At 41.5% G+C, this 12,066-nt stretch overlaps 1 protein-coding gene across 4 annotated transcripts in view; it reads left to right on the forward strand.

Annotated features, from left to right (window-relative positions):
* The window catches only part of PIR (pirin), a 723,908-nt gene that overhangs the window by 431,575 nt on the left and 280,267 nt on the right, over positions 1-12,066 (forward strand). For all 4 annotated transcript variants that reach the window (XM_044073077.1, XM_044073074.1, XM_044073075.1 and 1 more), the window contains one exon: positions 843-887. In XM_044073077.1, the coding sequence (XP_043929012.1) occupies positions 843-887 (45 nt within the window). The remainder of the gene's footprint in view (positions 1-842; positions 888-12,066) is intronic.

Below are 12,066 nucleotides of genomic sequence, written 5' to 3' on the forward strand. Positions count from 1 at the left end.
ATACTCATAAACTTATCTGTAACCAGACTTAAATTCAGTTCATTATGCCACGCTCTTTCTTTATAATTGTGGTTGTTTCAGAATTGTGATATTCGTTTAAGCATTCAGCTTCCAATTATGCCTTAACAAAAAAATAAATTGTTGGATTGCTGAGAACCAAATAAATCTTCCCACTGCATTAAAAAAGCCAAGTATTGTATTACTCATACTCTTTTTCCGAGTATGGTAAAACCATGTGTATGAACTGAATTGCACCTCAGCTTAAGGCATACAAATAAAAATTGAGAAGTGATATCTGTGCCTGAATGACAGGCCTTTTACCACTGAAAGTTTTACCTCAGTGGCAAAATGGACATCGGACACATCTGAATGCCTCCTTGTACACAAGGTCATTTTCCAGTTCACTTTTAATTCTTTTATAAGTCATTTCATTGATTAGCAGGTAAAACAGTGCTTGACTAATAAACTGTTCGATGGTTTGCAATAAGCTGATCATTACAGTGGTGGTGGAAAACACCCTGTAATTAGTGGAGTCAAGATTGTAATACAGAATTTGCATGATGCATGGGTTTTCGGTGGTAATTTAGCATATATGCTAGTGATTATTTTGTGGTTATTTTTATGCCAGGTTTATTATCCATTATTTGTTCATGTACTGTTGCATTTTTATTCTTGCCATTAAATTTCTTGGTAATATGTCTGCAACATAGTATTTGAATGTATTTGCAGTAATATTGCTAGGTTTTATGAAAATGTAATTGTGAAGTAAAGTTTTAGGATATATGAAAATGTTTGTACAGAAATAAAAACTGAACAGATTTAATGTGCACTTCTTTTTTCAGAGTGGACAGCATTTATCTATATATTATCTGGCTTAGTACACATAGGTAAGTACTGAAACTCTGTTTTACATTAGTGTAGCTGTGTCATTTTTAATTTTGTACTTTGTCATCTGAAGTGTATGCTGGAGTGTGGTGGCGATGTTGGTGACAAAATAGTAACATTTTAGCAATTGTTAATAGTTGGGGTTAAGAAGGTTATATTTTCACTAATAATTATGTTTTATTAATAATCCGAATGTTTTGTGCCATTTTGCAAGGTTTCATACTAATTTGCTAACAGTAGCACAGGAAATGTTTTCACTCTCCCTATTAAGGTATTTTTAAAGCCTAAGTTTTAGTTCTGAAGTGTATGAGATGTTTTCTATGGTTAGGAGACAACTGTTCAAATCTTGCCTGTTCAACTTAGTGGTGTTGACAGTTCCACACTGAAAAAGTTTTTATTCAAAAATACCATTTCAAAGGAAACCCAGGTTATTCTGTTTGTATCTTGGAAGCTCAGTCCACTATATTACCATGCTGGGCCTGGCTGAAAGGTGTTGTGTCATCCTACACCCACCAGCTAGATTTCCACTTTAATAACCTCACCGAAAAGTAAATGGAATGCTTTTGCTTGAATTTTAATCAAGAGTATCACTTTCCTTCACAGTTATGGATGCTGCATATGTGTGGGGAGATCAAAGTTAAAAAATTGTTTTGGTTGTAGTATAAATGTGCTAAGCATTCTTGCATTCTGCTTCATTGGAATGCAGAGTTCCCTAATGACAAAACCGACTATATTTCAGTTGAAGTAGTAGTTAGTATCCAGATTTGGAAATGCATTTTCACTAGACAGCCAGTTAGAATTGCAAGGAGTGGATTGCCCATTTGTTGTCGTCCCATTTTAGGAGTAGGCTTGAACGGAGATGATACAAGGGGGACATGTTGTGAAAATAGTATCAGTTCTTAAACAAGCACCTCATTGTACAGGCATGTCTTTGTCTGTAATGGATACTACACAGAATCTGACATCTCATATTCTTCTTTTAAGGCCAGTCTACATGCTTTACTAAAAATGATGTCACTGTCATTGCTTGAACATAAAGTCTGCTTAGTTTTAAAAATTGGTGATTTTCTCTTCTCTGCTATCCTGCAGTCGTAGCTCATATAGTCAACAAACAAAACTGATTGGTCAATAAAAGGCTTCAGGAATGAAGAGGTTGTCTTCTTGAGTAACAGCAGATGTGACAATTTTTTTCTCTAAAAATGCAAATTTCTTAGAGCATCTCATAACAGCGTAAAACAAGAAAGTAAACCAAATGACCCAAGATACTCCCCCGGATTCACTAATCTACTAAGGGAGTCCTGCACGGAAGCGCCTATGTAGGATGAGGATGGAAGCACGCCATGCATAGTAATAAAGACACGCTGGCCGAGCTCCTAGGTTTACACGGTGTGTGTACGACTGCAGGGGGCGTATATGAGAGCAGAGCTCTCAGAATATACACACCCCTGCAATGAAGGACTGCAGAAAAGTAGTAAACAATGAGCGAGACCACCCATAGATGTATGCATACCCCCAGCAACATCCCCCCACATGTATAAGAGCAATAGTGAATAAAGAAAATAAAAATGAATATTTATTTGAAATGAAACGGACGAAGTTTAACCGTAGGTGTGCGGGTTTGCCCATCGCTTAGTTATGGTCAATGTAGCTTAAATAGCAAAAAGAGGATAAAAAGCAAGCTATATGCAAATGAAGCAGTACAGCAATACTGTAGTGGGTAGGGCGGTTGCCTCATGTGCAGTCAATCTTGGTTCGAGTCCCACTGCAGCACAGTCTATTTTATATGGCAAAGCACGTTATAACCAATAGTTATGTTGCAAAACCCACTAAATAACACATATGTAGGAACTACAGTGCTGCAAGAAATGCACATGTGAAATAGCAGTGTCATAATGAATAAGGCTCTGGTAACCAGGTGTAAGCATAACTAAGCAGTAGTAAGCATATGTAAGCACTAGTAAGCTAGTTTATGTGCGTTTGTGTGGGGGTAAGCACTGCCTATACAGATTAACCAATGTGGAAGCTAACTGAGTATATGAAACTGTAACTGGACGTTAGCAGTGCTTAGCTACGTGCAAACCCACATACAACTGCTTTAAAGTGCCTTAATCACTCTGTATCAAACGGCCCATGTTCTGCCCAGCCACAAAATAAATAGCCTCTGCAAGACCCAGGACCATGCACAAAGTTATTTACCAGTAAGCCATGCCAGATGTACATAAAAGTGATGTTTTCAGAAACATAACATCCAGCCCAGTCATGCAACAGTACTGAGAATATATACTACATCTAGATGTATGTGTGTGTGTGTGTGTGTGTGTGTGTGTGTGTGTGTGTGTGTGTGTGTGTGTGTGTGTGTGTGTGTAAATATATTAATATCTAAACAGATACTACATATTTGTATATGTAGTTTTATATATATATATATATATATATATATATATGTAAATATCCAGAAATATATATATATATATATATATATACAAATATATGTACATATATACATGCAAATGACGACAGCTACACATACACATGTCAACACCTATATGTCCACATATACACAGCAAGTTACATATATGTACACAGATATATCTCTCTGAGGTATAGACGGACATAGTTATAGATATGTAAACAAATATATATACCCATATAGGTATATATGGCCAGACATCTGTAGATAGCAATGGTAGATTAACAGAAACATATATGTCCACATGCACTGTTAATGGGGTTGAGAGGCCTCAAACAATATATGTCTCGTACAAACTGGCATACCCCCCCCAGCCAAACACGTCTGCCCTGCAATACACTACCAAGTTCATTTTATTGTGTTTCATTTAAATAGGGATTTAAATTAGTCTTTTTTTATGTTTCATATGTTTATATCACATTCCCATCTCCTCCACCCACTAGGCGGGCCAACCAGTACAGGCCCATCCAACCCAGCCACTCCTCGACCCATATTTACTTTACCCACAGTACACCCCCCCGCTGCACACACGCAGCCACCATCCCTTCCCTGGTTACCGGCCTGTAGCTGCCACACCACCACACATTGCCCACCCTCCACTCCTCCTCCCCTTGGGACTCATCCTGTACGTTGTCCCAACCCAACTATTCTAGGTCTGCCAAACGCTGTAGTCCATGCACATAGCTATGCATACCTTTGCAGCCATGCTTTTAGAGGAAAGTAGAATACCCAATTTTTGGGTTGTTCTGCATGGGACGAATGTTTCCCTGGTAATAATAGACTTTACGTGTGACTTTGTTTACACTAACGGTTTTATTTGTAGGTATCGCAAAGCACACGTGGTACAAAAGGTTGCCCGGTATGCACATGAAACCTAATAGGAACATCTAATTCAGGTATACAGGAAACACACGACCCTGGTATACATACGGCACTACAGGTTTCCCTCCTGATAACTAAATTATTGTCTAATTAAGATGCACTGCTTTAAAGTGCCATAATCAGTCAGTATCCAATGGCCCGTGTTCCGCCCAGAAACAAAATCAACAGCCTCTGCAAGGCTCGAACCGAAGACATTGCACACCATACCTAAAGTGATTTACCACTAAGCCATGCCAGATATACATAACTCTGATGTCGTCGTTAACATAACATCCAGCTCAGTCATGCAACACTACAGAGAATGTATACCGACATCTAGATGTATGCGTGTGTGTAATTATGTTATTTTCTGAAGAAGTCTGTAACAATAAAGACGAAACCTAGGTAAAACAGTCTTTAACTGGTGTTCATTCAGCACTGGAGTATCAGGGTCTTTCCAGATAATTTCCTTTTTCTGTGGTTCCTTGTATATCCATATCTAAACCGATACTACATATCTATACTTGTAACTATGTATATATATATATATATATATATATATATATATATATATATATATAGTCTGAAATATATACATAGATATAGATACAAATGAACATATATACACGCAAATCTCTCTCTCTCTCTATATATACATGTATATATATAATATATCTATCTATCTATCTATATATATATATATATATATATATATATATATAAAACACCACCTGTATGTCCACATAAACACAGCAGGTTACATGGTTACATATATGTACGCAGATGTATATCTCCGTAGGTATATACGGACATAGTTAGAAATATGTAAGCAAATATATATACCTATATTGTTATATATGGGCATACATCCGTAGATAGCAATGGTGGATTAACAGAAACACATATGTCCACATGCACCGTCAATGGGGTTGGGAGGCCCCAAACAATATACGTATTGTAGTAATTGGCCGCCCCCACCACAGCCAAACATGTCCACCCTGCAATACACTACAAAGTGTTTCAGATCCCATAACCAGGACCTGACATGACGTGGGCACAAGATGTTAACAGTACTACATCCCACGTGTATGATGCCAGGCTGGTATTGATAACAAATCATGCAGTACAGACTGGCTCCCATAGCAAATGTAATATGTGGAAGCCATCAACATCCCCAGTATACAGATACACAGACACAGATATGCAGATATATAGATATATATATATATATATATATATATATATATATATATATATATATAGGGATTCCTATTACAAGAACGAAAGTTCACTACTTCGAACTTGTAATAGGAAGCCTCACTTCTGCTAAAGTTCACTTTAATGAAAGTGAACTTTTGCATAAGTGCACTTCACCGAAAACACCGCAGCACAGTGGAGGACATAAAAAACAACCTATGTCCCCCACTATGGTGCGGTAGTCACAGACCTTAGGGTTAGGGCACAGGTTAGGGTAAGGGGATAGTTAGTAAAGCTATCTCCTTACCCTAACCCATGCCCTAACCCTAAGGTTTGTGACTATCGCACCATAGTGGAGGACATTGCTATGTCCTTCACTGTGCTGCAGTAGTCACGGACCTTAGGGTTAGGGCACAGGTCATGGTAAGGGGATAACCCGTAGGGCTATCCCCTTACTATGACCCATGCCCTAACCCTAAGGTCTGTGAGTATTGCATGGAAGTTCAGTACAACACCCGTTCATTGTACTGAACTTCGCGTAAGTGCACTTTTGATTAAATGCACTTTCTCTGCAGTGTGCGTTCCATGCACTTTTTCGAATTAGTGAAAATTCGATCTAGTGTATGAAACCCATATATATATATATATATATATATATATGTGACTACACGTAAGATACATATGTAGAAGGTGCACACAATATGTAACAGGCACTATGCCTACAGTTAACAATTGAACAACTGGACACTGTATGGGCCACCCATACAAATGACAATCATTGCCTGCAACGTATACCCACAGAGAGGTCATAGGAAAAACATCACATGCAGGTTTGCAGAAATAGAAAGCCTTTCATTGTGTACTATTACAGTTCTATATGCCATGTCATATAGTTGTTCAGACACTGACAACCAGCAGAGTAATGCAACTGTGAAACAGTTACACTAATACAGTAGTCTGGAAAGGTTCACAACTGTTGCTGTCTAGGCCAAGCCCTTCAAACTGTACAATAGTGAAGACAGACTGGGCCACAGGATACCAAACAATCAACAGTATGTAATTCAGGTGTATAGTTCAGCAGACTCTATCTACAGTCTGTACAAACTCAGTAGGTGGTAAAGACGTCATGTGACCAAATGGGTTGTAGCTGTTACATAACAAGGCATAACTGACACCATCACGAGCACACCGACAAACAGAACAGTCTGTATGGCAGGAGGCAGTAGGCTTGCATTAACCCAGTTCATGTTAGTAATGTAAATATAGGTGAAGTATATAGTACTGTACATCCAGATACCTTAAGGCAGCTCATCCCTGATACCGCCACATTTTGTAACAGCATAGATCATTTATGGTGCTCCCCCTCAGACTCAATAATACAGGGCCATATCCCACTGTTACATACACTAGCCTCTGGAGTGCATAAGGGCACACATGCATTGTGAAGGTGACGCCCACACATATATGGCCCCAGCCCCACCATATGTGTGGAGGATACAACAGCAGTGGACTGATGGCAGCAATGACAGTGTGATATACTCACAGCCCACTACAGAACAACCCCCAACAGCATGACATATGCACAAAGCTTGATATGTAGGTGAAGGACAGAGGCTGGAACACAGGCAGATATGTGGAAAACTGTTGCCATACACTAAGCAAGCTGCTGGTGTTACAGGATAGTCTGCAACATACCCTTAGTCAGGGAATTGAGGTTAGAAACACAAATGGATGTAGCCATGTAATGATAGCACTCAACACACACACTGCCAGTGTAATATCTGACACAGGACCTGTGTGGTGGACAGACAAAACATAATAGGCATACCTCTTGCCAGCAAGAGGATAGGCCCACTGTTGTGAGCTATGCAGACAGACTGCATTCCAAGGTAAACTAGTATGTACACACACACCTTGTAACACCAGTACTATACAAAGCATAACACAACTCTACTCACAATCTGTCTGTAGTTCCTGATCCTCCTACAAATATGTGGCTGCCCTAAGTGTGCCGGTTCTCCTGTAAGAGGTATTGCTACCTGCTGTTTGTAACACTGATGCCCACACACAGGAAGGATATCCGTCACACAGGAAATGTAAAGGGACCACGCTCACATGAAGTAGGGATGTATACTGGGTGGCTGCCATGACAGTGGTAATTGGATGTACTGCACATGTGTAATCATATATATATATATATATATATATATATATATATATATATGGATAAGTATATGTACATATATATCCACCATATGTCCTGGACATGGAGTGTAGCCCTACCCCAGCCCCTATAGTCCCAAAGTTGTAGTGGAAGGCAATGTCAGGTATGTATAGCAGGTATATTAGTAGACTATTGCTACTGTCATCGGGATTGTCTTCACAGACATGGTGTGTGAGAGGTCAAATCTGCTTATAACGTGTGCCATTGGCTACTGACAGACATCCTAAGGACATCATTGTAAAGTACCACTGCTAGCAAGTAGTGCCCCTATGGACTGCAGCAGAGATACTGTCCAATATATGTGGAAATTCTGACACACTCTGTACAGTCCAAAGGTATACACATAAGCCCTTAGTGCAAAATGTGTACCATGCCTGACAGTATGGATGTAGACAGCCATGTAGATGGGTATAACACATAACGACTGGAATACATTTGCCACCATAGGTTATGCATTCACACACCCCTGTCTGGCCTGACACATAATGACCACTGGTACAGGGGTGCCATGGCCACATACTACCCACTAGATACTGGCATACATCTGTACAGCATCCCAGTGCTCTGTCTGACATACATAACTTTTATGGGAGACCTGGCAGCAGTACATCTAGCAAGTATCTGCACATGACATCTCACTGGGTAAGTACACTAAGCTGCTAGGCATGTAACAATGCACTGTGAAGGCTACAGGCAGACTGGCTCAACACTGGCCTACATCCCCTGTGGGGGAATGCAAATGTACCTGCATATATAGCATGCTCAACAGGCATGTCACAGCACAGGGTAAGATACACCTGTGTGAAAGTGCTTAACCACAACCAATGTGAACGCAGCCACAGCCACAGCCACATTTGGTAAGCTAGCATAATATTATAGTATATGGACTATCTGTTCTACACCATCCTCATATGTGCCACTCACAGACTGAACCTACATATACTGGGCTGCTACACAGTGTGGTCTGATGGCTGTCTGTGGTATGGGACATGTGTGTATGGCCCTACAAACACGTACGCCAATACTGTACCATACAGTGGAGCAGCATGTAACATCAAATAGGAGGGGAACTAGAACAATGACATCTACTACAGTCTGTACACAGACTAAAGAACATATTAACAATACACACACTGTCGACGTTCACCATAAGTATACAGACCTCAGTACTGTACAAACATCCACAGAATGTCCAGGTTATGTCTTGAAATATAACTCCTACTGTACATAACATGTGTAGCAGTCCCATATATCACTGGCTTGTTATCAGATATGATGACACTCATTACGGTGTACAGCACATATGCACAACTTCATGCACGACATATGTACAAAGGTTGACAGAGGTGTGGTTGGAAGCACATACACAGGGCCAATATTGACATGTTGCTGTGATAACCTCATAACATTTACTGTTGTAACGGTGTTTGTTGCAACATATGTCCTACGAGGGATATGAAGTCAGTAACTGTCACAGCTTTCACCATCTACAGACTGCAATCCTTACACTACCTTCTGCAGTCCACAGATAGATGCTCCATGGGTAACACATGAAACTAAAGGCACAACACTGCCCAGTCTGCAGATTACCTTGCAGATGGGGATTCCTCATAAACATGGAATTGACATGGCAGGTATTGAGACATGTAGGACAGCCATATCCAAACACACACTGTTAAACCAACATTACTCCAAATGCAGTATAGCAGCACTTACAGTCCGTAGTCAGGTCAGGCACATCCCCCTCCTGTTTGTTGCCCTGTTTCCACAGTGTATGTTGTTAGAGGTAAATCCCCAATCCATCTGAGATGCTGTTTGCCAAACAACATATATAGTTTCTGCTCACAGTGAATGAAAATGGCCAACACCACCATGATGTTCCTAGATATCAGAGTGTGTTTCCATGCAACTGGCTATGAGAATGTTACCACAGCTGTTCCACATGCAATCAGCTAGGGGAGGGTTGCAATTTGTGCAGAGGCCATCAGCTGATCATGAGCATCACTTAAAATACACATGCTGCTGCTTAAGCAAAGCAGGTGTAGGTCTCCGCATCCACCAGAGAGGGAGTGGAAGAGGCAGTTAGAGGCAAAGGCATGTCAGGGAGTGGTGGGAGAGTAAAACTGAAGCATGTTTGTGTCACACACCTACCAGCACAGGGTATCAACCCCCTGATGACTGTGTAGTGCTATCACAGTTCTATGCAGTTATTGGATGCACCACATGGGTTACCTGTTGTGGAGCACTCAGAACATATATGTGATGGTGAGTGACATCTGCAACAGGGATACGGTAGTTATACGGTAGGTGATGTACATGTGCCTGTCCGCATGAACAGGTGCCAGGGTCAACACAGCCACACTCTCACAGGGATGCACACACATTGACACACTTGGCAGGGCCAGGAGTACAACTCATCAGTAGTGGGATTACCACAACCCATCACTGTGCAGGTATCACATGCACCACATGGGTCATATGGAGGTTGTATGAGCAAAGGGTATGAGGAAGTGTCTGACATCAGACAGCATGCTTCAGTATGCTCATGGGGGTTGTAGTGAGTGTAGATCTGAACATATGCACCATACAACACACACAAATACACAGGGTGCTAGTACTGACATGCATGTCTGCACAGGTGTGTGGTGGTCGACTGTGCCAGCAAACTATACAAGGGTAGGTGATGGGTATACCTTGGCATCAGGCCACATGACAATGGTCTGCATTGTAGCTCAGAGTGACTAGCCTAAAATGCATTGCTCCCTACACAGACAGTGACACACACACAAAACATCCACAACTGACATATGTGGGTATAGAACCCCTGACAGAGGTCTATATCACACTACAGCATGGAGCTGTTATAGGACGCATCATGGGGATTACTAGAGAACTCCTTCCCCAAAGGTGTATTCCACAATGAATTACATCAGCAGGAATGCCAAAGTAGGCCATGTGAAATGTTCTGAGTGTGACTAGCTTATGATGCATTGCTCCATACACAAACATTGAAACATACACAAAACATCCAGAACTGCCATGGGGTGGGGATGGAACCCAATCAGAGTTCTACATCACACTACAGCAGTACACAGTTATAGGATGCACTACAGAGATTACTGGGCTACAGCCTTCCCAGAGGTGTATTTCTAGGTGGGTGACATCAGCAGCCTTGCTAAAGTTGAGTACATGAATTGTAAGGAGTTTGAGTACCCAAAAAAGCATTGCTCTCTACACAGACAGGCTCAAACAGACACACACACACACACACACACACACACACACACACACACACACTTGCTATATCTGGGATTAGAATACCTACCCAACTACTTTACCACACTACAGCAGTACGCAGTTACAGGATGCACTACAGAGATCACTGGGTGACAACCTTCCCAGAGGTGTATTTCTAGGTGGGTGACATCAGCAGCCTTGCCAAAGTTGACTATATTAATTGTAAGGAGTGTGAGTACCCTAAAAAGGATTGCTGTCTTCACAGACAGTGTCAGACAGACACACACACACACTTGCCATGTCTGGGATTAGAACAACTACGTAACTACTTTATCACACTACAGCAGTACGCAGTTACAGGACACGCTATGGAGATTACTGGGCTACAACCTTCACAGAGGTGCATTTCTAGGTGGGTGACATCAGCAGCTTTGCCAGAGTTGAGTATATAAATTGTGAGGAGTGTGAGTACCCTAAAAAGCATTGCTCTCTACACAGTCAGACATGCACACAAACAGCTGCCAAGTCTGGGGTTAGAACCCTAACTAACTAGTTTAGCACACTACAGCAGTACGCAGGTATGTGATGCGCCACAGAAATTACGGAGCTACAACTCTTCCAGAGGTGTATTTCACATTTGATGACCTCAGCAGGCTAGTCATAGTAGGGCTATGGGGAGGGTGGTGTGTGTGCATGGGCCATAAGCCATACATCTAGGGGTTGACATGCTACACGCAGGCACGCACGGGGTCTAATATCACAGGTACTTGTATACAGCTGCTAGATGACTACTTCCTTGTACAGTCATGTTGCACAGCTGGCACGTTCACCACATAGATTGTAATGCTGACAGATACTGGTGGCTAGTATCTGCAGTGAGTGACATCTGCACCTCATGGGTTTGGGGCCCTTTGGCTGTGTGTTGGGTGGGACAGGCCTGGATGGCTCCTTGTCACAGTCACCCTCTTCCACACATCTATGTACATCTGCCTTTGGCTTATTATAGTGTGTTGTCATGACATATATGTCTGTATTCCTATCCACTGTGTGTGCAAGCCATGAGTGGTGCATACTGACGAGTATCTGCACCAACAACTGCAACTGCCAGATATGTCTGGTCCACTGGTGTTTGCAGACATGGCCTTCATTTCTAAGTGTGTGAGCATGCCCAGTATGACCGTCTGTGTTGCAT

Source organism: Protopterus annectens, chromosome 5.part1 (assembly GCF_019279795.1).
Source record: "Protopterus annectens isolate FY-2018-M chromosome 5.part1, PAN1.0, whole genome shotgun sequence".
NCBI lineage: Eukaryota > Metazoa > Chordata > Ceratodontiformes > Protopteridae > Protopterus > Protopterus annectens.